At 49.7% G+C, this 23535-nt stretch overlaps 1 protein-coding gene and 2 long non-coding RNA genes across 4 annotated transcripts; all 3 read right to left on the bottom strand.

Moving 5' to 3' along the window:
- Positions 1–4775: 4775 nt before the first annotated feature.
- On the bottom strand, positions 4776–13173 carry LOC125323467 (TOG array regulator of axonemal microtubules protein 2-like). Of its 2 annotated transcripts, XM_048298449.1 has the most exons (5): positions 13142–13173; positions 12082–12185; positions 9157–9361; positions 7758–7974; positions 4776–5156 (listed from the first exon to the last, which is right to left on the bottom strand). In XM_048298449.1, exons 1-5 carry the CDS (start codon positions 13151–13153, stop codon positions 4921–4923), a joined length of 774 nt encoding a protein of 257 aa, XP_048154406.1. In that variant the 5' UTR covers positions 13154–13173; the 3' UTR covers positions 4776–4920. The 2 variants fall into 2 exon arrangements, with proteins under 2 accessions (XP_048154406.1, XP_048154404.1); XM_048298447.1 differs by lacking the exon at positions 4776–5156 and having other exon boundaries at positions 7383–7974.
- A 46-nt stretch (positions 13174–13219) lies between these two features.
- LOC125322548 lies at positions 13220–16143 on the bottom strand. Its single transcript, XR_007202069.1, has 3 exons — positions 16102–16143; positions 14448–14600; positions 13220–13259 (listed from the first exon to the last, which is right to left on the bottom strand). It is a non-coding gene; the product is annotated as an uncharacterized LOC125322548 (long non-coding RNA).
- A 153-nt stretch (positions 16144–16296) lies between these two features.
- On the bottom strand, positions 16297–21273 carry LOC125322356. Its single transcript, XR_007201963.1, has 4 exons — positions 21114–21273; positions 18892–19024; positions 17098–17203; positions 16297–16337 (listed from the first exon to the last, which is right to left on the bottom strand). It is a non-coding gene; the product is annotated as an uncharacterized LOC125322356 (long non-coding RNA).
- Between the last annotated feature and the right edge of the window lie 2262 nt (positions 21274–23535).

Here is a 23535-nt window from a genome sequence, read left to right as displayed (position 1 = left end):
TCAAAACATTTCTGATCTTCGCTAATCCTGACAATTCAAAATTTTCTTAATGGAAACGGCATGGTGCAGGTTAATCTGAAATGCTCTCCAACGGAGCTTTTGAAACTCAGAGAACTAATCATTCTGTACAGGCCTCCATCAATGATAAATCGTTTTTCTGCATCAGCAAAATTGTTTCTTCAAATCTCATCTCTCCTATCATTCCATGCCCAGAGATGGCAAAGGAACAACAACCCTGGCATTGAGGCTTTGAACTTGAAAGCAGGGACTGACACACATGCACCAGACACCTCATTTGGTCTGGCACAACTCTTCTTGTCAGGGATCAGGCAAGGCAGGGACGGGGGACAAGGCAGAAGGCATCTCCTCCCCCAGCCTCAGCCTGCAATACTGACATGGGCAGAGAGAGTCGGGGAAGAGATTTGCCATCGTGAACCTGCCATAGGTGGCTTTAGGCTTGTGCTGTCAGAGGATGACAAACTCTGATCCTGCATAGGCTGCATCCATTTGGAAGTCTCCTTCCCCTTAACTGGAACATTCACAAGGCCTTTCTGTCTAAGGAGGTTTCCCTATTTCTCCCCATGCAAAACCAGGCAATGTCCATGAATCTCCTTCAGATCTCAAAGGGTTCAGCGCAGAAACTGCCCCAAGGGAAGGTGTTCTCCTTCTTCCTTCAAAGGCAGGAGGAAGGAGTGGGAACATTTCTCCTTTCATGCTAAATGTCTTTTTTTCTCTACTAATTATGACCTTAGAAAGGGTGCAGGGAGATGAAAGGCATGTGCAGGATGGAGAGGAATGTTTTCTTTTCCTGTGGCGCATTTCCCGAGCCCCAAGGTACCAGTGCAGCTCCTGGAGTAATTTTCACTGCACCACCGGAGCACACTCCCAGTGACCAGGCTCTGGGAGAATCCACTGAGCCCATCAAGGAATTGAAAGGAATTTGAAGACATTTAAACCAGGATGGTTTTCAACCAAACTGCCACAATGCCACCCCTGGGTCAGCATTCCAATGGTCATTTTAGGACAGACATGCCCTGTACCTACTTGCATGTTCAGAGTTCTTCTCTTTGCTTCTTCCGCTGGATCTTGGCCTTGAGAAAAGGGAGGACAAAAGAACATATGAGCAGGTAGAAAGAGAAGGGCATGGAATGTGTGTAGCATCAAAGGAGGCAAACCTTCTTAGCATGGTCCCCCTGATGAAGGAGGAAATGCAACACATAAACCCAACACGATGCAAAGCTGAGGAATTGTCCTTAAGCTTTCAGGTGCTGGAGTCCCACAGAGCTTGCCAAGCTCCGGCTGAAACACAGCAGTCATTCTTCAACTTGCATCAGACCTGCCCAGTTCTCTCCTTTTGCAGCCAAGTGGCTCCTACAGCCTCTGTGAAGCAGCAAGAGCTGCTGAGCTGAGACACAAGTCTGTATGGAGGGCAGCTACTTTTGTTCTCCTGCCCAAGCTTGACTTTGCCTGCTCATGCCTTACACTGGTGACAGTCTCGGGCTACATGGGGTCATAGCACTGCTCTCTCCTGAGAATGACAGTACACCTCCTTGCTCTTTCAAGGACAAAAAGGCCTTTTCCAACTCAGCTGCTAGGTAAGGATATTCCGATTGCACTTTAAAAGCCCTACGGACGCTTTTCAATTGGAATGATACTTCTGGGACTCCTGCTTTATCCTTGTCACTAGGATAAGCTTGACAGCTACATTTTCTCACACATGTATCCAAGCCAATGTCTTTGCATCAGGTACAGTCCTATAACTCTTCTCTAGCACCTTGCCCTCTTTGATCTTAAGCCCAGATCGAAATACTAAACATCGATCAGATGATACATCTGTACCCCAAGTTTTATCTGGGCTCTGGTTTCACGGTGGAGGCCCAGGCACAGAGAAGTCACACCTGACATTTACAGGAGCAGCACCTGAATTTGCAGACACCTCCTCAGTAGCCAATATTTGCCCTGACATATCCTCATGGCTGCAGAAGTTGACAGGCAAGGATCACAGTATTCAAAGAACCACAGTATCCAGATCCATGCAATACAGTTCCCAAATGACAGCACAAACACCACAGAGGGAATCAGTAGCCAAGTCCAGCAGAGGACCTGTTCTGAGGTGCTCTTAAGCCCTGCCTCCTCTTCCCCACAACCACCTTTGCTCTTAGGGCATATGGTGTTGGCTTTGCCATTGTGCTGGATCACCACAGATGGGCAAAATGGGGAATACACTGAGGTTTGCCTAAATACAAGGGAGAGATGACTGTGGAAAATAACCTCACGAGACGGGAAGAGCGAGGCGAACAGCACACCGGAGCAGCAGACACCTTGGCTTACCTCATCTCCTGGGACTCCTGGAAATCCAGCTGCGGAGAGCTTGGGACAGACGCTGCCGCACTGCTCACAGGGGGACTCACTGCCTTGCGTATTGGGGGGATCAAAGGTGGTCCCAATGATCCCTTCTTCATATCCCCACCTCTGGAATGCACCGGGATCAAGGCAGCCTGGAAAGAGCAGAAGACTCAGATCAAGCATCCAGCCTCGCCCCCATTCATGCCTGAAGACATTTAGCCATGCTCTTAGCTGAGACCTGGCAGAGATGTCAAACTGATGGAGCAACTTGGTCTAGGACAGGGAATGGAAAGGGAAGTGGTCAGGGAGAGATCATGTCCCACATTTGCCACCGCTATCCCTGTGCTCACTTCTCTGGAAATGTGGCTACATTCCCAGATGGCATCCACATGTTTGGCACCAAGATGTTCTGCGGTGCCACTGCCTCCACTGGCCTTTTGGATCGTATGGGAATGGCCTTGGATCCCTATTCTCTCCCTGTCCCTAAAGCACCTAACAGCCAGTGCTGATCTCCAGCCAAGTCCCCACAAAGCCATCCTGCAGGATGTCCAAACCTGCTTTTCTCAAGCCCCTCATTTCTGCTGCTGCTTCCCTTCCCTTGTACAGTTCCCCAGCAGCCTTTGAGCCCCGATGCTGCTGAGCTCTGGGCATGCTCGGTGCTCTCCAGCTCCCACACATCCATCATCTCAGGCTCACTGGCATTTAGGAAGTTCTGCTGAGCTCCCTGCCCTGCTGCTCTCTGGAAGGCCTCTGCCTGCCCAAGTTGCTCCAGGGCCCCCATGCCATGTCCAGCAAGCAGGGTGGAGGCAGCGGGGGCAGATGCACACCCTTCCTTAGTATCCCATTGTCCCTGGCACAGCTAAAGAGCCAAATCAGGCCCTGTTCAAACTTCAGTGGAAGGATCAGTTCCTCTCAGGGATACGCTGGGCTCTTTCTCAGCAAGGCTGGAATCAAGTACACAAGCCTTGGGTTGGACATTCTGTTTACCAAAGCTGTTGTTCATCTGCCTCCTCCTGCACCCCACGGCAAACCCAAAACAACTGCAGGTCCTGGCCCTGCTGCAAAGGCAATCGTGGGGGTGGGCTCTGGGCTGCTCTCCCCATGGCCACCTGCCATCCCTTCCCTCTGGACAAAGCCATGCCAGAATGCACAAAGCTGCCCAGAAGCTGAGGAAGTCTAGAAATAGCATCAGAGACAACTGGGCACAAGGGCATGGCTGTACAACTCAAAAGCTGACACAACCTGGAACTGACTTTGCAGGACTGCCTGTTCCAGCAAACACCTTTCTCCGTCCAAACCGGACACAGCTGACAGAAAACACCACCAAGACACAGAGATGGTTCACACATACCCGTAGTTTACTAAATGTAGAAGGATTGGTTCACAAGATTGGCCAACTTCAGCTGCTCTGACTGCCTGTTGGTGTTTTCTCAGCCATAAGACAGAGCAGGAGCCACAAGAGAGCCAGAAACCATTCAAAGACCTCCCCTGCTATTGATACCCGCTGAGGACATGAAGCCTGCACAACACACCCACTGCAAAGACAGCCTGAAGTGCAGTGTCCTGCTGAGCTCTCCCTTTGCTCAGCTGCTTCCCTGGCCTCACACCACAGCAAAAGGTCTCCAAGCTCTGCCTACAGCACATAAACTGGAAATCCACCAGACAGGACTTAGGTTGGTGTCCTTACCATATGTCCTTTTCTCTCTGAACTCAGCTCCTGCTTTTTTCTCCTGTCATCATCATTGCCGGTGACATTTTTCCCATTCTCCTGCTCTCTGCTACTTATTTTGTTTGTGTTAGAAGAAGGAGAGCTCTTCTGGATGGGAGGCAATGGCTTGGAGGGAAGGAGCATAGAGGGAGATTCCACGGTAAACTTCTTCGCAAGAGTGTAGCCAGTCAGTCCTGCAAAATGGAAACACAAAATATAACAGAGGCCACAATGCCAACATAAAGCCTCTGAAGCTACAGTATTTCATGTGAGAGATTCCCTGGAAACTTCTAAAGAGCTGCACAGGGAAACATGCTCCTGCCAGCAGCCACTTGAGGCAGACCAGGGAGACACCCTGACCCACTTGCACAGAGCCAGCACAGGAACAGCCTGGCCTCTGGGCTGCCCTGGGACAGCAGGGAGCCCAGAGGCCTGTGCTTTCCAGGAATGGCTCAGCTGCACACGCACCCTCCTGCTCCTCTCCCGGCCCCACAGCTGAGCAGCCCTACAGCTCCACGGGGCACTGGGAGCAGCACAGCTCAGTGTAGGGGGCACATGCAGGGAAGAACTGTTCCCTGGCAATGTGCCCAGGCTCTCTAGGCTGGCACAAGAGCCTTCCTCCCGCCAGAGAGCGGCCCAGCTCCCGCCTTACCTCTTTGTGAGGCTGAGCCATGCTCAGCCTTCACCTTGTCCTCAATTGGAAGTTGCTTCAGGCACCCCATGCCACGACTAGGAAGGGGGGTGGAGAGAGCGGGGGCAGGTGCACACCCTTCCTTTGCATTCTGTCCTTTTTGGCACAGCTAAGAAGTCACGTCCGGAGGTGTCCAACTCAGCACTTTGTCATCTTCCTGCAGGTCATTGAGCCTTCACCAGCCCAAAATGTCGGAGAGGTTTTCCCGCACATGCGGAGGCTGGCTGGCAGCATGCTTCCTCAGCTTGGCGCCCATCACCTTGTAGAGGGCGCAGGCAAGCTTGGTGACCACAGTGCGGACATTGGCGCTTCGGACAGGCAGCGCCTTGTTCCCCAGGAAGGACCAGAGCACGGGCAGGGCGTAGCGCTGGACGACTTCGGGGCTCCTGGGATAAACCCATGCCACAAGCGCTGCCGGAAGAGAGACACAAACTTCTTAACCACCAGCCTTAATGCAAACAAGGATCTACCTCTAGTTGTGATTTTGGGAGTCTCTCTGGCTAAGATCAGTGAAATAACAGTGAGAGCCCCATGATCCAGAAATGGGCAAAGCAGCTGAACATCCCCAAAACAGAACCACCAAGCCCTCAGGACTAATTTCTCCAGATCCGAGCCTTGTACCTGTGGCAGACTTCACACCTTTACTAAATCATTCCACAATCTGTTTCCAGCATGATGAATGACCAAAATGTCAAATTGCTGTTTATTTCCATTTAGAAGTTGTCTAAACCCACTGCTGAAGGTTTGAAAGGCACTTTAGAGAGGAAATTGAGAGATTTCTAATAAAAAGGATGACTCCGTTTTTGTGACCTGGCTTAATTAGCAGTGGATTTAGACCCCGCTAAAGCAAGGCTATAAATAAAGCAAGGCTATACACTGTCTTCTCTAGTATATATTGAGGTTATCATTTTTCCATCCCTTGGCTATTGCTGACATAGCAAGCTCCTCTGAGCAATCAATTATCAGCTGCATTTGGAGCATTTTGGGCAGCGCTGACATAGGAAGACCCTGACTGCACACCCTGAAATGCTCAGTCCAATGGCACTTCCACAGCACAGGCAGGGAGCCTCAGCACTCTGCTTCTGCCCCTCTGCCCCCAAAGGCTGCCTTGCACAAAATCCGTGCCTCTAACATGTGTGCTGAGTTTGGACCTAAGCTGTGACCCCCAGGCACTGCAGGCTTCCGCCTCAAAACTTTCCAAGAGCAAAGCAAGAATTCTGTGAGGACAAAACAAACCGATCCCCTGAAACAGCATTTGCCACCATTTTCCCTAAAGGATCAGAGCTGTCCCTGAGCTTCCAAGAGAGGAGCCAGCTTGGGAATTTTTAGCCCCTCCCTTTCCTGGAGGCAGCTTCTGAGATGCCCCAGTGAGAGCTCAGCCCCGAGGCCGAGTGCCGCCCCCATCTCAGATGCTGCACACCTCTGCAGCAGCCAGGGAAAACCTGCCCAATACACCTTCCATGGGTATTGGGCAGGAGGGACAAGCTCAGCACCTCCTGATTTGGAGGAGCCACTCTAGTGTCTATTCACTGGCATTCCCTGTAAATTCTGCCTCGGAAGACCTCTTGCCTTAGAAGGGGAGGCCATACCTGAGAGATGCTCCGTGACATCCAGCAGAGCTTGGCCCTTCAGTTCACTCCTGCGGTGGCTGAACTCTTTCATCAGGGATACTTTATCTACAAGGGAAACACACATTTCTGCTCTCTCTTCTGAGGTCATAAGAGAAAGGACAGTGGGGAGGGAAAGGGCAGGGGCAACTACATTTTGCAAAAGAAAGGAAATTCCTGCCGATTTTTGAATCCTTTTCTTCTTTCCTTCCAGCCTACTTGGGAGGATTTTAAATTCCAAAAGAAAAGCTCTCCTTTCACATTTTAAATCCAAAGTTGTCTGCTGTACCAGGAGCTATGTTAAACATTTCACATCAGGGACCTCAAGAGTTCAATCACACGTAAGCAGTGAAAAGGTTTTGCATCCCAGAGCTTTGCAGAAGTGATCTTCTCTCTCCCCTATGGAAAAGGGTGAGAAGGCTCCAAAATGCACACCTCCGTTCCCACCTGAAGGATAAGCTGTTTTTAAATTGTCAGGTTACCTGTGTGGATCTAGGGACAAGACTCCAAGTTACTCATACAAGAGCTATTAGTGCTCAGTGCCTCAGTAGCCTGTGGGGTTCTGTAACATCTGTGAAATCAGATCTTGGCAGAGAGACTGGAAAATGAACTGATTTCCCAATACTTGACCGGCGTATGTATTTTGGTTTTTCTTGCGCCTATCTGTTGCGGTTTTGGGGGTCTCGTTTGAATTTAAACACTGTTGCCTGCATTGGCCTGCAAGCCTCGAGTCCTGCCACTCTAATAAGCCAAGGCAAGCTTTTCCTGGAGACAGAACGTGTGTGGGATGAAGTTTGGTCCCTCACAGGGTCACAGGGCTGGCAGTGACAAAGCAGGCAATCTGCTTCATTGGGAACCACTACAGAGCTACACCCCAGTGTGGGTTTCAGTAGCAGGGTATTATTAAGAGCTCCTTTCCTGCATGAGATACAAAAAGGAGGTCCCAAATGATCTTCATGCAAGCATGCAGTAAAGAACTGATCCTGCTGTCCTAATGAAGCTAATGCCTATGATGTGGAGCCTTCCAGGAGGCTGCTCTGCAGAGGTTCTGATGCGCCGCTGTCCCTTCATGCCAACAGCAAAGCTATTCATTTGGGAAGTCAACTGGGGCCCAGGCAAACTCCAAAAATCCCTTTGGCCCTGAATTCCAGCAAAGCTGTAGTCCAGCACTTCCTCTTCAGACAAGCAGCACAGAGCCAAGGGCTCCTGGGACTTTTGGGAAATGCTGATGCACATTCAAGCCTGCTGGGGGACTGGTGCGTAAGGACTGCACCTGCACAGCTTCTGGTGGATGTCAGCTGGAGGTTTCCACAGACAACAACAGCTGTCAAGGCACTCAGCGTTCTCTTGACTCGCAGAGGCAGAGACACACTTGAGGAGAGTCCATGCCAGGGCTCAGCCTTACCTAAGTGAGCCATGGATTCTTCCAGCGCTTTCACAGCTGCGGCATAAACCCCGGGGTCCTTTGAGTTTAGGTTGTTTGTTATTCCTTCAACCAGACAGATGATCACCGGGTTTAAGCCATCTTTCAGGATGCCTACGATTTCAGCCAGCACGTCCAGCGCCTTCTGCTTCACTTTCTTGTGCGTATCACCAAGTCTCGGGACAAAATAATCAAAAATCTGTGAAGAGAACAAACAACATGAAAGCTGGATTAAAATGTCCTTGTTTGAGGAAGGGACGCAGAAGTGAGCACTCAGCAATGTAAAAGATGAAAGTGATCCTTCCTGTCAGGTCAGCACTTGCTTGCACAATTTCCCTGTTTTCCTGTGGGCCGCTCACTGGAATGGTTGCGCAACCTCATGCTGGTTGAAAGATTTTCATATATTTTGAAGAGCTTTGGGTGGGGACAGAATAGTTCCTATGGTGTTTCTCTCCACATTTCAGTCATTAAATTCATCCCATTTATTGATGCAAAATGGTATCTTTGCTTTCAAAGTATGGAACCAGATATTTACAATGCCCCTTTTTCTACGCAGTTGTCTCAAGTTCTGAGGACAGTTACGATTTTGCCAAAACTATGGCTGGAGGAGATCCAGGTTTTGTTCCATCTGTCTCAGAACCTGTGTCTGGAGAAGTGCAGGGCTCTGATCAACTCTTCCAGGATCCAGACCAATTGTCTACCTAGCAGGTAGACTTCTGAAATTTAATGTGCTGGACCGCTCTCATTAGAGCAGGTTCAGTCCCTTGACAGCCACATTATCAGGCACCATTTTCTGGACAAAGGGAAAAAGCAGCTACTGGGACGAGAAGGAAGAGATCTGTCCCTAGCCATTTCCCTCCTTTTCCAAAGAGAAAAAAGACCCCCCAAGAATGGTGAGCACCGTCTTTACCAAGAGGACTAGGGATGCCGATGGAAACGAGTAACCAGAGTTGTGCCTGTGCAAGACAAGTCGGAGTTTACAGAAGTATCCTTTTAAAAAAAATTGGTTTAAACCTGCCCAGCCTGATACTTCTCTTCCCCATCCAAACCCATTTTTTTGTCTAGAGAATAATTGCCACGCTTTCAGTGGCTGGATTCCCTTCACTTAACCCAAGTGGGAGTAGGAGACAGCAGAAGTTACACCAGCAGAAAACTCTGTCCTCCTCTGATGAACAGCATCAATAGGCACCTGCCAGACAAATACATCTGGACCGAAAGAACTTGTCCTGAAGCGTGGACCTGAATTAAATATTTCAGGGTAAGAGGCACCAGCCTGTCCCACACAGCCAGGATGTAGTGCCAAGACACACTGAATTAACTTTCCTGCTGCAGGCTTGGGAAAGGAGCTAAAGGAAAGGAACAATGAAGACACCCTACATACTTGGACAGTGTTAGTGGAGACGAGCTGGGGGCTGCTTTTGCACAGGTCTAGGAGGAGTGCCACTCCTTCCATCCGTGTCTTAAACTCCTTGGCTTCCAGGAGATTGTACAGCTTCTGGAGCGACTCCGTTTCTTCCACAGCCGGAGGTAACGTGACCTGGGCTTTTGGGCGGCGTAGGAGGCGTCCATCAGAGGTAGACTTCACCCTGTTGAATAAAACCAAATGCGGACCTGTTGGTGATCATACCTTCAGTTAATTGTGAGCAGAACATCTTGGAGAGGTTTCCTAATGATGTGATTTCAAGCTAGAAAATCCTGATCTGAAAAACAACAGGAGACCTCATGACAATCTGTCATGGGTTAGCAAGCATAGTCCCGGAAGTGATGTCCTTGCAAAGGAGTGCTTACAGCTCCTTCTGTGACCTGACAGAACCTATCAGCTGGCCACTTTGAATATGGACAATTCTTTAAGCCACTTAAAGTTGTGACCGCCTCTGTGATCCACACTTAAGAACAGGAAACCCCGAGGCAGACTCTCTCTGTCTTGTTTCCGGTGCTGGGACAGGTGGCTGCGGGCCCCGTGTGGGGGCCAGCGGGCCCGGCCCAGGCCCTGCTCAGGCCAGGCCGGGTCGGGCCACGGCCATCCTGGAGCCGACGGGCCCTGTTCCACCCGCGGAACCCCCCCCACAGCAGGGCTGTGGGCAGCCGGAGCGGCTCGGCTCCCCCTCTCCAGAGCTGCCAAGATTCAGCTAAAGCTGCACGGCTGTCTGGCAGAGGTCATGTGACCAACAGCGATAAGCCACATTCCAGCTGCAAGGCCTAGGTGAGATTAACCCTTTTAGTGCTATGAAGAGCTGAAAACCGGAGGGAAGTGAAAGAGGAGATGCTTAAAGCTGAAATTCTGTTGTGAAGCTATGATCGATCAGAGTACCTGCTGTAATTTCATGAAGGCATGGGGGGTGGAGCATTCAACTTGTACTTGTGAGCAAAAGCACCTGCGCTGAGATAAGCAGATGCTGACGCAGCTGTAATTTCATGAGAAGTTTGAACAGGGAGAGATGGAAGTGATGAGGACTTTTGCTCCAAATGGAAAAGGAGAAAACCTCAGGTCCTAGAGATGCTCCCAGAGATAGTTCTAAAGAGGAAGATGAGGAAGACCCTTTGCTTCCAGGGAAGGAGAAGGGCCTCTATTCTTAGAAATGAAATACTCCCAGAGATGGGTGAAGAGAACTTTTGTTTCTGAACGGCTCAACCTTAAAATTTTACCCCAGCAATTCAAGAGTGGACCCTCGAAAGCAGTTGTGGGAAAAGCTGCAAGACGGGGGAAGGGACTCACATGCAAGCAGAGAACCAACCCGGGTGGCTGGCTCCTTGCGATAATGTTTTCATAGCATGGGCAAGAGACTCCTCTTCCTAAATGGACTGAACAAGGTTATTATGGAAGTGGTAAACAGACTGAACATCTCAAGGGCTGTCTTTTTACATTATCACTGCAAGAAGGGAGAAAGGCAGGGGGGAGGAGAAGTGTTCTGAAGGCGTGGTATGACTTTGTTTTTCTTCTTTTAGGTCTGTTAATAAACTTCTTTCTATTCTTTCAAGTTTGGTGCCTGCTTTGCGTTTCTCCTAATTCTTATCTCACAGAAGGTAAATAGTAATGAGTATTTTGGACCAAACCACTACACTAAATTGGTGTTTCTGCCTGGTTACAAACCAAACCCGCTACACAATCATTACAGGAGACAATCTGCAAGCAACATTCTCACCAGTGCTTACTCAGGAAAACCAAGGATGAGATGCATCTCACTTATCTCCAGACGGCTTCCCAGGTACACATGTCGCACTGCTTTGTGAAGAAAGAGAGACGCTACTTCCATGTTTAAATGCCTCATCATGAGGGAGGTGTGCGTCTTATAATAAGGAAACTCATCCCTCTGGAGAAGTGTCTCTACAGCAGGCATGACAATCTGGAAAAGTAGCTCAGATGCATCTGAACAGATGGATAGGGGCATATCTGAAGGATCCAGAAAATCCGTAAGAGGGATAAAAACAGAAGCCAGACATCCCAGCACTACGCTCACATGATTGCTTCCCTAGAGACTAGATCCACAGCTTAACAAACCCACTGGGAACAACTCTCTTGAGCATGGGAAGATCCTGACTACGCTACTGAGGCATGTGGTCACTCTCCTGCCAGCGCTGAGCATGACAGAGCTAAATAAATCCCCTCTGTTATCAGAGGACAACAGGTACAAGTAGCTCTCCCACTGGCAGGAAGAGACAGCAAGGACCAAATTCCTGTCTCAAATGCTGATTGCAGCACAGGGGGAAATAAACCAAACATGCTGTCCATCAAGCAAACAGTATGAAGGACAGGAATGTCAAGACAAAACGTCCACATTGAGACACCTGTTGACCAAAGTTGCTCAGGAACTGGCTTGCTACTTACTACTCATCTTGGTACTGTCTGAGGGTAAGAAAACCATGACTCAGGAAGGCCAAACCACATGCATGGGAAGTGCTATTTTGGGGAACGGCATCTTGCTTCTAGACTGGGACTTCTCATCAAAACACCTATCTGAAAAAGACTGCTCTCAGAGGAAAAAAACCCTGCTTGAATTTACTTGTCCCAAGTGAGGCAGCGGAGACATGGCCCTCTCACAGCCTCCACAGCACTGTCCTTGCCACTGCACTGGATCTTCTGAGCTGCAACCAATGGGTGTCTTTTTGTCGCCCATTTTTTGTGGAAACCCTTCCAGAGAAGTTGTGTTCAGCGTAATGCAGAAGGAGACATTTTTTATGATAGAGCATTTGTAGGGAAAGGAAACAATCTCTGGCACAGGTCATCTCCACCAGAAAGATTTTCCTGAGGAAGAGACATGTAAAGCTTGCCACGTGCTTTGTCACATCTAACTAAAGTGCTCAGTACCGTTTACTAGAAGGCAATGTGGCCTGGGGCTTCTTCGAGCCATCGCTCCTCTTCTTCACAGGCTTCTCGACAGATGGGTGTTCATCCTTCTGCGTTTCCATCCCCTACAAAGGCATAAAGAAACCCCATGGATCTTTAGAATGTAAAATAGGAAATTACCTGTTTAAAACACAACTTATAACCAGGATCACTGCTACCAAGGCTTGGGCAAACCTTTCCGAACTTACAGAAGGAAACAGGCCAGAGGTTCAGTGATGCCAACTCTTTGTTTTCAATAGCCCAAGGCAGGTTATGGCTGCTACCATACTGAGCAGCAGTCTAAAATCCCAAATGCATTCCTCTTGAGCATAAATGGGAATAATGCAAACTGGTAGGGAACTAATGCTCTTAAAGGAAGCTGCAGAAAAATTTGGACTCTTTGGAGGTTGGCCCATTGTGTTGGAAGTTGATTTGGTTCCACACTCACTCTCCCTGGTGCTGCACAAAGGCACACTCCCTTCTATAACGTAGGTAAAAAGAATAAAAAAATAACCCAGGCAAACAAATGATTTTCCTCTGGATGCTGCTGAATTCACCAAGCTTCTTCCAGCTGCACAGGGCATGACAGCAGGGCAGTATTCCCAGAAGACAGATAGTAATTGTAGGAATTGGGATTGACTGGGACATCTTTTGAATATTTGGAAATTTTCTTGGCACTACTGCTTCCTGTGTCTTTTGCAAAGACTCTGTTATCTCCAGAAGCACTGTTCTCACTTAATTGCGTCACTGGGGGCAGAGTAGGGATAGTGGGGTGGGGGGTTATGCTTAAATGTAAACACATTTCCTCCTCTTTCCCTTCCCTGTTTGTGGCCAATATACAAAATATCCAATACCCCACTTTTCCCCTAATATTATCAATTCCTTTGTGCTCTGCAGATGAACAGGCTACGGATCAACAGTTCATTCCCAGGAGCAAAATGATTTGGCAGAAAAGGAATGAGATAAGATTAGGTATGTTTGATCTCATATCAGCAGTGGCAATACTTGCACAAAGGAGACATTTCTCCTACCAAGCACTTACTTTCTTCTTCATTCTTGTCAGAATATCTTCCAGGTCACGGGTGGAAAGAGATTGTTCCAAAAGCCTTTTAAATTTTTGGTGATTCAGCATCATTTTCACCATCTCCTGTCCATAATGCCTAAAACAAGAAAGAAAGAAAGAAAGAAAGAAAGAAAGAAGGAAAGAAAGAATAGAAGGTGAACAAACAAAGGAGGAGCATTAACAGAATAAGCTGATACCTTAAACTCAGCAGCTGCCATACCTGCATGAGAAGGCATTACCTACTCAGCAAAGAGAGAGGTTTACCTCCACTTGTCACTGCACAGTGCTGTCAGCTGAACACAAGAGGCAAGAGGAGAACGTGGGGCAACAGAAAAATACAATCTCACTCTGAAACTGTGGGTGCGCTTCTGTGGCATCGAAGGATCCCAGGGAACAAGCAAAACACCTCTGCTTTGAGTCAGAGCTTATTAGCAGTGTCTTGCTGCCATTGCACAGTAATTTGCCTTTCTTTAACTGGCAGGGAAGCCAGGACCAAATGCCTCATGCTTGCTTTTGATTATTCTATACCATATGTATGCACAGGGACAGCTAGTTGCTCATGCGTTCTTGGCAGCTATTAATGGGAATTGAATCCTCAAAGTGAGGGGATTTGGGTGGTTTGGGTTGATTTTGCCACTAGGAAACCACAGTTTTCTTCAGGAAGCAATTTGGAGGTCATTCAGCCACAGATAAGAGCATTATAGAAATCTGCAGAAGAGGTTTAGAAAGACTGAATACATTGGCTAAAGACCCCGGGAATATTTCTAGGAAAGTCTTAAGTTAATGAGAAATAGATGTATGCGATCCTTCAGTGATGAACATTAGACAACATTTTGGCTTTGTCTTGTGCACCTAAGGCCAAGCAAAACTGTTTGACTGGCTCATCTGATGGCTCTTTTGATCTCAGGAAAGAATCATTCAAGTCCCAGGAAGTTGGCAATGCTCCCTCTTGCGGGACAACCTCAGGTTCCCCAGCACAGTCATTTCCCCAGACAAGCCAGGGCAGTGGTCACAGCACCAAGCCTGACAGAGCTCAAGAAGCCTTTGGACAATGCTCTCGGGCACATGGAGTGACTCTTGGGGGGCCCTGCACACAGGCAGGAGCTGGACTCGATGACACTGATGGGTCCCTTCCAATTCAGCGTATTCCGTGACTCTGTGAACCTCATCCACACAGTGAGGGAACTTGATATTTCCTTTAGCTTCCACTCTTTTGTGGTTTTGCCCTTTACAGCCAGACACCCAACAGTTTTCCTGTTTTAGGAGGTGAAATGAAGATCATTACCTTGTGTCCTTGTGACAGTCCTGAGCAAGCGTCCCTGCCGCGTGCGCCAGCCTCTCAGCCCTGGGCGTTCCTGCGAGCTTCGTGACTCCAGTTTTCTCCATCAAGGACAGGAGGAGTTGGGCCGCGCACTTCCGCACCTGGACGTGGCGGCTCCTGGGAAGAAGAGAGCGGACACTGGGGCACAGGGAGCAGAGGGACACAGCGCAGGCCTTGGCCAGAGCATGCTCCCTGTCATTGCTGGGGGAAGGAGGCCTGGGTTCTCCCTGACACTTGGGACACCTGTAGAAGGTTCTGTCCGCAGAGAAACACAAAGTTAGCACTCTACAGAAGGACTGCCTGCAAGCAAGAGTGAGGAATTCAGTCTCCCTGCACTATCTGATACTCAACGTCTTTCCCCAAATTCACTCTGAGAAAGAGGGAAATTAAAGACAACCCAGGCTGACCCATCAGGAGCCAGCCACTACACAGACAGCCGCAGCAGGATTGAGGATATTTGCACCCATTTACCCCCAAATCTGCAGACCTTGGGAAAGAAACAAATGCAGGGAAAACACGCTGTGGGACATGAAGTTGCAGAATATTCTGCAATGCAGCCAGTTTCTTCTGTGAGGCTTGGCAAGAGATACATCTGAACGTTTCCCCCTTTTCCAAAGCTGAGGAAAGGGTGGCAGTCAGTTTAGCCAGCTTGTCCTGTTCTAGACAGTGTCTCTTGGGGACTATCAGGCCCAGCACCAACACTTAAGGCAGCACCTGCTTCAGCTGTCCCATGGCAGTCGGCCTGTGAAGGTGCCTGTACAATGATTCATCATCTCAAGGCTAACATGAGACATCAGTTTGAATAGCAAGTGGGCCTCTAAGGCCAGGACAGTCCTACAAGACTCCTCTTGGCAGGAGCTGCACCTGCTGTGCAGGCTGTGCCACACCCAGCACGTTCTCCCCCATGTGCTCCATGCCCCAGCAAGAACCCTCCTTACTTCTCAAGTGAATGGCATAATGAGGATGCATGGTTTTTCCCAAGGCCTCTGTGGTTAGGGCTGTGAAATATCAAAGAGCGCTCACAGCTGCAGTTGCAATTGTCCCTCTTCCCACAAAACCACAGGGCTCTATCCTTAGCCTTTGCAGGCACTTTCACTTGCCCACCATTCACCACATCTAGGCAACTCGGACAGACTGGGAGAACTCCAGGAAGCAGCAGCAAGCTGAGTCAGGGGAGGTTGAGCTTGGATATCAGGAAAAAGTTTTTCACCCAGAGGGTGGCTGGGCACTGGAACAGGCTCCCCAGGGCACTGGTCACAGCACCAAGCCTGAGAAAGTTCAGGAAGCCTTTGGACAACACTCTCAGGCACATGGTGTGACCCTTGGCGTGTTTGTTCTGTGCAAGGGCAGGAGCTGGACTCGATGAGCCTGATGGGCCCCTTCCAACTCAGCATATTCTACAGCTCTGTGATTCTGTCAACTAAAGGGCTGCATGAGGGCAGAAATAGGTGACAAGAGGAAAGAAGTGAGGTTGATTGGAGAATCAAGTCACTGAGTTCACAGAAGATGCAGGATACAGGACCCTTCCCTCCCACCGTTCCCATTCTCTCTCTCAGCCCTTCTCCCCCCCCACACACAATAGAAGGTGAAGAATATCACTAAGAGAAGAAGAACCTACTGGACTCCACTGTCCATGAGAGCAGTCATTGCTCGTGCAGGAGTCACATGCTCCACCATGACTCCCAGGGTGTGACTGGCTGCTTTCTGAACAAACTCTGGGGAGTTCCACACCATCTGGAGAAGGACCCGAGCAACCTCATCCACCTCCGAGTCCATGTCCTTCTGCAAGGTCACAAAGAGCTCTCCAAGAGTGACGATTGCAGAGTAAGACACCTTTGAGCGAAGGTTGGTCACCTGGGGAAGTCATGCGGGGAAACATAAGAATCACCTTGAAAAGAAAACCAGTTGCCTTAGACAAAAGTCCCAGGAAATGACAACACTTCCCGCTGTGTCCAGGGGAACACAAAAGCACAGGCAGAGCAGAAGAGCACAAGCACAGAAAGGCACTTAACTCTGGCACCTACTTGAGCTATGCCTCAGGCCTGCTTCCTGCAGGCCTAAAACATATTATTTCACTTAAAGTGTTCTACTTAACTCTTCTGGAATGTCCACTGCTTTGGTTTTAGGCCCTTTTATTCAAAAAACAAAGAAACAAATTAAAGCAAGGGCTGCTCTCAAGCCATAAAGGCACAAGTCATAAAGACAAAAGAGTCATTTGCTCCTGTTTGAAAAAGTAACAGCAGCAGTTGAAGCCCTCAGCCAGGAAACAGAAAACACAGGCTCAAGTCTACAGACTAATTGGCAGTGTTGAATTACAGCTTGGGCAGAGATTTGGACTGCAGCAAATAACATAATTAGTGTCTCCGCTTCTGCATTTGCACGTTGCATTGTAATGGCAGCTCGCTCCAAGAGGAGAGTGTCAGATGCCCGACCTACCAGTAAATAGAGCTACATGTGCACACAGATCCTATAGAGAGCTGACAGACATGAGAAAGATAAGGTCTAGAAACAGAAATGAAGGCAGTTCCTGAGCACACAGGGAGATGAACAAGCACATATCTACTCTACACACCGTGTAAGAAGCACGGAGGACGATTCAGAACAATGTTCTTACCTCGTTGGTAAGTGCCAAGCAAACCTCACGAAGTCTACAAAGAAGGACTTCTGAGTGGGACTCAGCCAGGTGTTTGATGCTGAAGAGTCCCTTCTCCTTCAGCTCCCTGAAAGGCAAGTACCAAAAAGATTGACTTTCTCTCCACCCAAGAACTAGGCAGCACCCTCTGAATTTACCAGGCTGGCGGCTCAGTCAAACAAAGGGAGGTGCTTTTCAAGCAGTACGTGATGAAATCGTGGAACTTGCTGCCACAGGTTGCTGTGGCTGTCAAAAGCATACACAAATCCAAGAGGCAAATAGAGGGCTTTCAGAGTCTTCATTTGTGGCCGTTTAACAAGACAGCCTTTCTGAAGTCTCTGGCACATGAAGTCCCTATGTCAGTGCTTCCTGGAGGCTGTGAGACCGTGCCATGCTGCTGTTTCTTGTCACCTCCCTGTACCTGTCCCTGAGACACAGTCCCATTGGGCTGTGTCTGGGGCATTTTCCTTCTTTGCCAGCCCCAGCAGGCAGTTCAGCAGTGAGAGTCTGCACTGGCACTCTGTAGCTGAGTTTCCACTCTGCAATCTAGGCCTGTCTGTCACCCACTCCACTCCACCTCACACATTCCCCAAGAAAGCAGCAGGATGCCCCAGAAGATTCCACACCCGGGCAAGAACAGCTGAAAGTCTAGCTTTTCCCAAAAGCCCCTACCTAAAACAGCAGCAACATGTTATTTACAAGGTGCAAACAACTCCCTCTCTCAGCACTTGCTTTGGGCAGGACCTGAGCTACAAGAAGGTGCGTGATGCATCGGGGCTGCAGCGCAGGGCTGGCGGCCGATGCCACGGGCATCCCTGAGTGTCACCCGGACCCCCCCACAGCTGCAGAAGCTCTCTGCACCTCACAGGGCACCAAACAGAAATGGGGAAGAGAAAGCAGAAGAGACAGGGCAGAGCAAAGGCGACTGCACAAGGAGATGCATTGCGGCAGATTTTTCATGCTTATCCCAGGGTGAATGGAGTCCTTATCCCAGGGTGAATGAAGCAGTGAGTAGATGATAACCCAGACATCAAAAAGACAACCAGTATCACCTAACATTTGTGGGGTTATCACCTCTGGGCCTCTACAGGCCTCCTTCTGTCAGTGTCTAAGTTTGGGACACATTGTGAGTATTGACAAAACATCTCAGGCCCATATGAAGCAGTGAGAAGGAAACAGTTGACTTGCAAAAGTGCAAGATTCCTAGAGGATTTTATTTCTTTTTCCTTCTCTTCTGCCATGAGCCCCTCAGGACTAATGACAGGCTGAGTGACTCTATAGCACAACTCAGTGCATTTCTCAGAAAGAAGAACTCCCTGTAGCTGCTCCTGGGACTCACATGCGGAAGGTCACAGGCAGACCCTGACTCCTGCCACTGCTGCCAGCAGTGGGGCCAGAGACAAATCTTACTCAGTCCCACTGGGCCCCGAGGCACCCAAATCTCTACACTCCAAACTGCTGCCATCCTGCTTCTGGCTTCAGCCAGCAAATCATCTTGTCCCACAGCTTTCTCTCTTCCCTCAAGATTTCCTTTGCAGCCCCACAGAGCAGCAGGCAAAGCGAGGAAACAGCACGGACCTGCTGCAGCTGGAGCACTGCTGCAGACCAAGGCCAAGAAAAGGCTGCTCTCAAATCTTTATCCTCTCTCTGCTCTGGAGTGGTTTCACTGGTGCCCCTCGGCTCTCTGTGCTGTTGGGGCTCAGAGGCACTAGCAAGATGCTCTCCTAACCTACCTTAACGCTAAGAGGGAGACAGAGTGAACGGGGCCTTTCTTACCAGTCATCGCTGCTGAGCAAGGAGAGTGCCTCGAGCAAGGACTGCTGTGGCTCCAAAGAGGCTCCGTCCTTCTGCCCCTTCCCACGGAGCGGCTCCTCTCGGCGCTCGGCACCAGTGGCCGTCTGCGGGGTCACTGTAAGGAGAGGGTCAGCCATGAGCGCTGCAGCCCCGGGCAAGGCACCCCGCCATGGAGCGGCCTGCAGCCCCATCTCCCAGCCAGGCTTCCATGAGGTACAAACTGGCACTGGCTCAGAGAATTCCCTGCTCTCTGGCTCCTTGCTTTCTCCCAGCCCCCCCAGCTGGGCACAGCTCCTTGGCTCAACCTGACAATTGCCCACACAGCGCCAGCTCCCAAGTGCCACAGGTACCACAGCCAGCGGCACGTTCCTGAGGCCGCAGAGCTCCCACTCCCTGTGAGACAGTGCCCACCAGCAGGACTTGCTCCCCACGAGGGACCCCTCAGCTGCCTCTCCTGTCTCAGCGCCCTGATTTCCCCGAGCCCTGAGGACAGAGGCACTCTGCAACTCCCTGAGGAAAGACCTGCAGCTGCCTCGTGACAGCACCAAGCCGAGCCTGAACAAGCGAGTCCTGCTGGGCCCGGCTGAATCCCCTCAGAGCAGCTACCAGGGAACAGCGATACCTGACCCTTCACACCTCACAGCGCCTCTGTTCCCATTGGCTTCAAATATTCTAGACAGAGGGCAGCTGAGTGCACTTACATTTCAGCCTGCTCTTGGGAAGGGAGTAGTTCATGGATTTTGTTCTTTCCAAGCATCATGAATCTTTACTATTTCAATAAAGTACACACTGGCTGTATTTGAAAGATGCTGAGGTGAAATTTGTTTGTCCTCAAATGGACTTGTGTGCACACTGTGCAAGCCTAAGCTTTCTCTTGTGGAAAAATGGAATCTCTAGCCCAGATGGTTGATAAAAAAGCCTTCCAAATGCAAATTGATGATAAGAATACGTAAATACAGATGCAAATTGTTGGCAGACACAATCTCTTGATAGTCAGTTTACAAGGTATGAGAAAATTCAGATGATAAATGCATTTCTTAAGAAACCCACTTGTCATCCAAAGGACTCTTGATCATCAATTTCATGTCATGCACTCAACAGGTCGTTTTCTAATGTGTACAAGGAAACATCTGAGCTGTCTCAAATGATGGAGTTTAAATATTGCACAGAATCTAGATGAACTGCTCTAGAACCTGTAGAAGTTTTGTGCTACCCTGCATGTTCTCACACAGTATGGAGGAAGTGTAACATCAAAAATATTCAGATGGGAGCTAATCTGGCTGTCACTGGTGTACCCCTGTCACTGCCATCAGTGGTGTCACTGCAGAAGGATGTGGATGTACACATCTATATTCAATAGGAATGGGGAGCCACGTCAGGCTAGTTCTGGTCAATTGTGAGCATGGAAGTAGCATCACTAGAAAAGAGCACTCAAAGTATCATTCCTAGCTCCCTTCTTCTTCTCTCACCCTACTCAGGATCATAGCACAGGCAGGCTGCCCTCACAGGAGAGGCAAGAGCCACAAGGGACTATGTGCTGTGTATTCACTGCGGGCAGCAAACAGCCTGGGAGCACCAGGCAGCCCCTCCTGGCTGTCACCTGCTACACAGGCCGCTGTATTTGGGTGGGGTGACACAGGAGGCGCTGCTTGTTCCCTCTTGGCATTGCAGGCCGTGGGATGGCAGCGGCGAGAAGCCATTGGGCACTTCTGGGAGCAGCAGCAGCACGGCTGCACCAAGTGGCTGACTGCCATGCAGAGACAACCCTTGCTGGGAGAGCAGGAAAGCTGGCTGCAGAGGCGGACAGCAGCACAGGCAGAGGGCCAAGATGGAGAGTGGACAATTGATCGTGGTGGTACTCGTAGGTGCACAGTGAGCACACCCTGCCAGACTGCCCCGAGCTCATCCCTGCAGTTACAGCTGCCTCCTGGCACCAGTGCTGTAGTTTGCTCTATCAGGATGGGCAAAAGCCAGAGCTTAGGTCTTTACCACTACTTTATGCAGCTCAGCTTTCCAATGGATCAATAAGAACCAACTGCTCCAGTACTGCCGAGCTGGAGTAACTCAAGAGTAGATTTGCTGTTCATTCTCAGCACAGGCTATGAACCCAAGATCCCAGCTGTGGTGGCTGAATCAGGAGGCAGTTTGCGCTCCTTGTGCAAGGAAAACCGGTGCAGGAAAAAGCTGCTGTGGAGCAGGCTTACCTGAGGAGTTGCGTGGGAAGCTGCCGTCTCCATGGATGATGGGCTTCTTGGACAGTAAGGGCACGTTGTCCTGCTTCCTCAAGACCTTCTTCTTCAAGGCACTACCAGGGTGTTTCCTCTGCACACTGGAAGCTGTGCCATTGACAGGCAGTAGGCTAAAGCCTGCAGGGACCAAAGAGGAGCTTGGAAGTGGAGGGTGGCAATGGAAAGGCCCAGAAAACTTGCTGGAGCTGGGTAACATCTCTTTGTTATCCCAAAGAACTTCAAGTATAACAGTGGCACAGCACCATGGGAAAGTGATCACAGAATCCTAGAAGAGTTTATGTGGGAAGGCACCTTTAACCACCATCTAGTCCAGCCCCCATGAGCAGGGACATCTTCAGCACGAGCAGCTTCCTCAGGGCCCCATCTAACATGGCCTTGAACACCTTCAAGGATCGATCAACAACAGCTTCTCAGGGCAAACTCTTCCAGTGTTTCATCCCCTTCATTATAAAGAAATTCTTCCTAATATCTAATCAAAATCTACCCTCTTCTGGTTTAAAACCAAATTGCAGTGATGCTTCCCCGAAGAAACAAGGAAACCCCAGTATTGCTTTGCTTTTGTTTTCCTGTTTAAGAGGCTGGCTGGGGAAGTTACCAAAAGAAAGCGCAGATAACCTTGCGTGATGCCCTCGGGCTGAGTGCTGCCTCCTGAGGTCCCTGCTGCTGCCCTGGGGCAGCGCACACAGCACTGCAGTCAGAGCCCCTCAGCCCGGATTCAGTCGGCAACGCTGCTTGCTCCTGGGGCTACAACAGAAGCACTGGCTCGGGGCTTCAGCACAGCTCTACAGCACCAGCTCCTCAGCAGGGAGTGGTGGGAGAAGGGTCTCTGGGGTTTTCATTAGAAGGAGTTGAATTTTGTTTCTTCCAGGTTGCACCTTGGTTGAAAAGCATTCTTTTGGACCCACTTTTCCTGGAGGCTGCTATCCAGGAGAGAGTCTGAAGCCCCAGTGTACTTTGCAAGACAGAATTTTACACTCTGAAGGACTTCAGAGGGGAAGGTGGGAAGCTGATATTCTGTTACGGACTCAGTGAGGCCATGGGCAAGACACTTCATGCCTCTCCATTTTTCTTTGGGGACCGGAAACACATCCTATGCAAACTCCCACTCAGATGCAAATGTAACAGCCCCCCAGTCTGAGGGCAACACTGTGCAGAGGGCAAGCAAGTGATCAGAAAGGACCACAGGTGTAGCAACCACTTACTTGCCGCAGCTGCATCCCCGGGGTCAACTCTCTGTGGAGGCAGCTGCAAGGACGTTTCCTTTTCTCTCTCTGTCTTGATCTCTTTCTCCAAAAGCTCCATTGGCATCCGCTCTAAGTTCCTTTGAGCCAACTTGCCCAATGCAGCACGGACCTACATGCAATGGGAATGCATCACAGACTGTAAGCAGAGACACACAAACCAGACACAACATCTCATCAGGAGCACAGAGTCCATAGATTTCCACAGTCCTTGATGCAGCTCCATGTACATTCCAATGGTTTCTGAAGAATGTCTCCTGTCCTCACCTTGGCAATTACACACAGTGAGGTGGAACACTTTATTGCCATAACCTCCCACTGCTCCAAGGTACTGTTTCTCAGCCTGTGTCAGGAGGCCCTGCTTGAAGCAAGAAAATCACAGGAGTGCTCCAAGACAGATGAAGAGCCTACGTGATCAGTGAGCAGGCAGTTCCCTTCCTACAGGCCATGGCAGGAGAATAAAAACCATGTGCAATACGCAGCAAGGAGGGGTAAGTAGCTGTTGCTTAACACTCATGGCCAGGAATTGCAGCTGTTTCTCACTTCTGGCTTCTGAAGGACTCAGCTGCTCTCGGAGACCGTGAGGCCAAAAAGAGGAGTCACGTGGAAACAAGTTGCAGAAACATTGATGGTAATGCATGGAAAAATTGAGAATGAGAGGGCTGTGAGATACAGAAAGAAAGGTAACCAGGAAAAATCAAACTCTCCCATTTTATTTTGCACCCTTGCTTACATTGAGCATTAGAATCCTTGCTTCTGTGCTTCCCAGGATGCACTTTGCCCACATTCACTGATGTGTAGCTTGCTCTGCCATTCAGAACTTCTCTACAAGGGCCTTTGCACATAAAGAATGCTTCTGGCATGACCTTAGCACCATCTCCAAACCAGTGACCTTGCCACCACTGGAAATAGCCAAGCAATTGCTCTGTAGCTGTCAAATATATTCCCAAGAGAATCCCCACCCCCCAAGAGTGGAAGATTATGATTTTCAGGGACAGTTTGGGCCTAGCACTAAACAGTCACTGGAAAGGAAGTCTGCTCATCCCTGTCCTTATCCCTCACCTTTCCAAAGCCATCCTTCAGGGCTTCGGCACTCGTAAGGCCAGCACTGGTGGGGTGATCCATCTCCTTGGCCT

The sequence above is a fragment of the Corvus hawaiiensis genome, chromosome 3 (genome assembly GCF_020740725.1).
Source record: "Corvus hawaiiensis isolate bCorHaw1 chromosome 3, bCorHaw1.pri.cur, whole genome shotgun sequence".
Classification (NCBI taxonomy): Eukaryota; Metazoa; Chordata; class Aves; order Passeriformes; family Corvidae; genus Corvus; species Corvus hawaiiensis.
This window is presented reverse-complemented; position numbering and strand designations above follow the sequence as displayed.

What these genes read in the sequence shown, in the direction of transcription:
- LOC125323467 (XM_048298447.1), bottom strand. An exon ending in ACATTGCCTTCTAGTAAACG is followed by an intron (nt 9,362 to 12,081) that starts GTACTGAGCACT and finishes TTTATTCAACAG; the next exon opens with GGTGAAGTCTACCTCTGATG. An exon ending in TCTCCACTAACACTGTCCAA is followed by an intron (nt 7,975 to 9,156) that starts GTATGTAGGGTG and finishes TTCTCTTCACAG; the next exon opens with ATTTTTGATTATTTTGTCCC.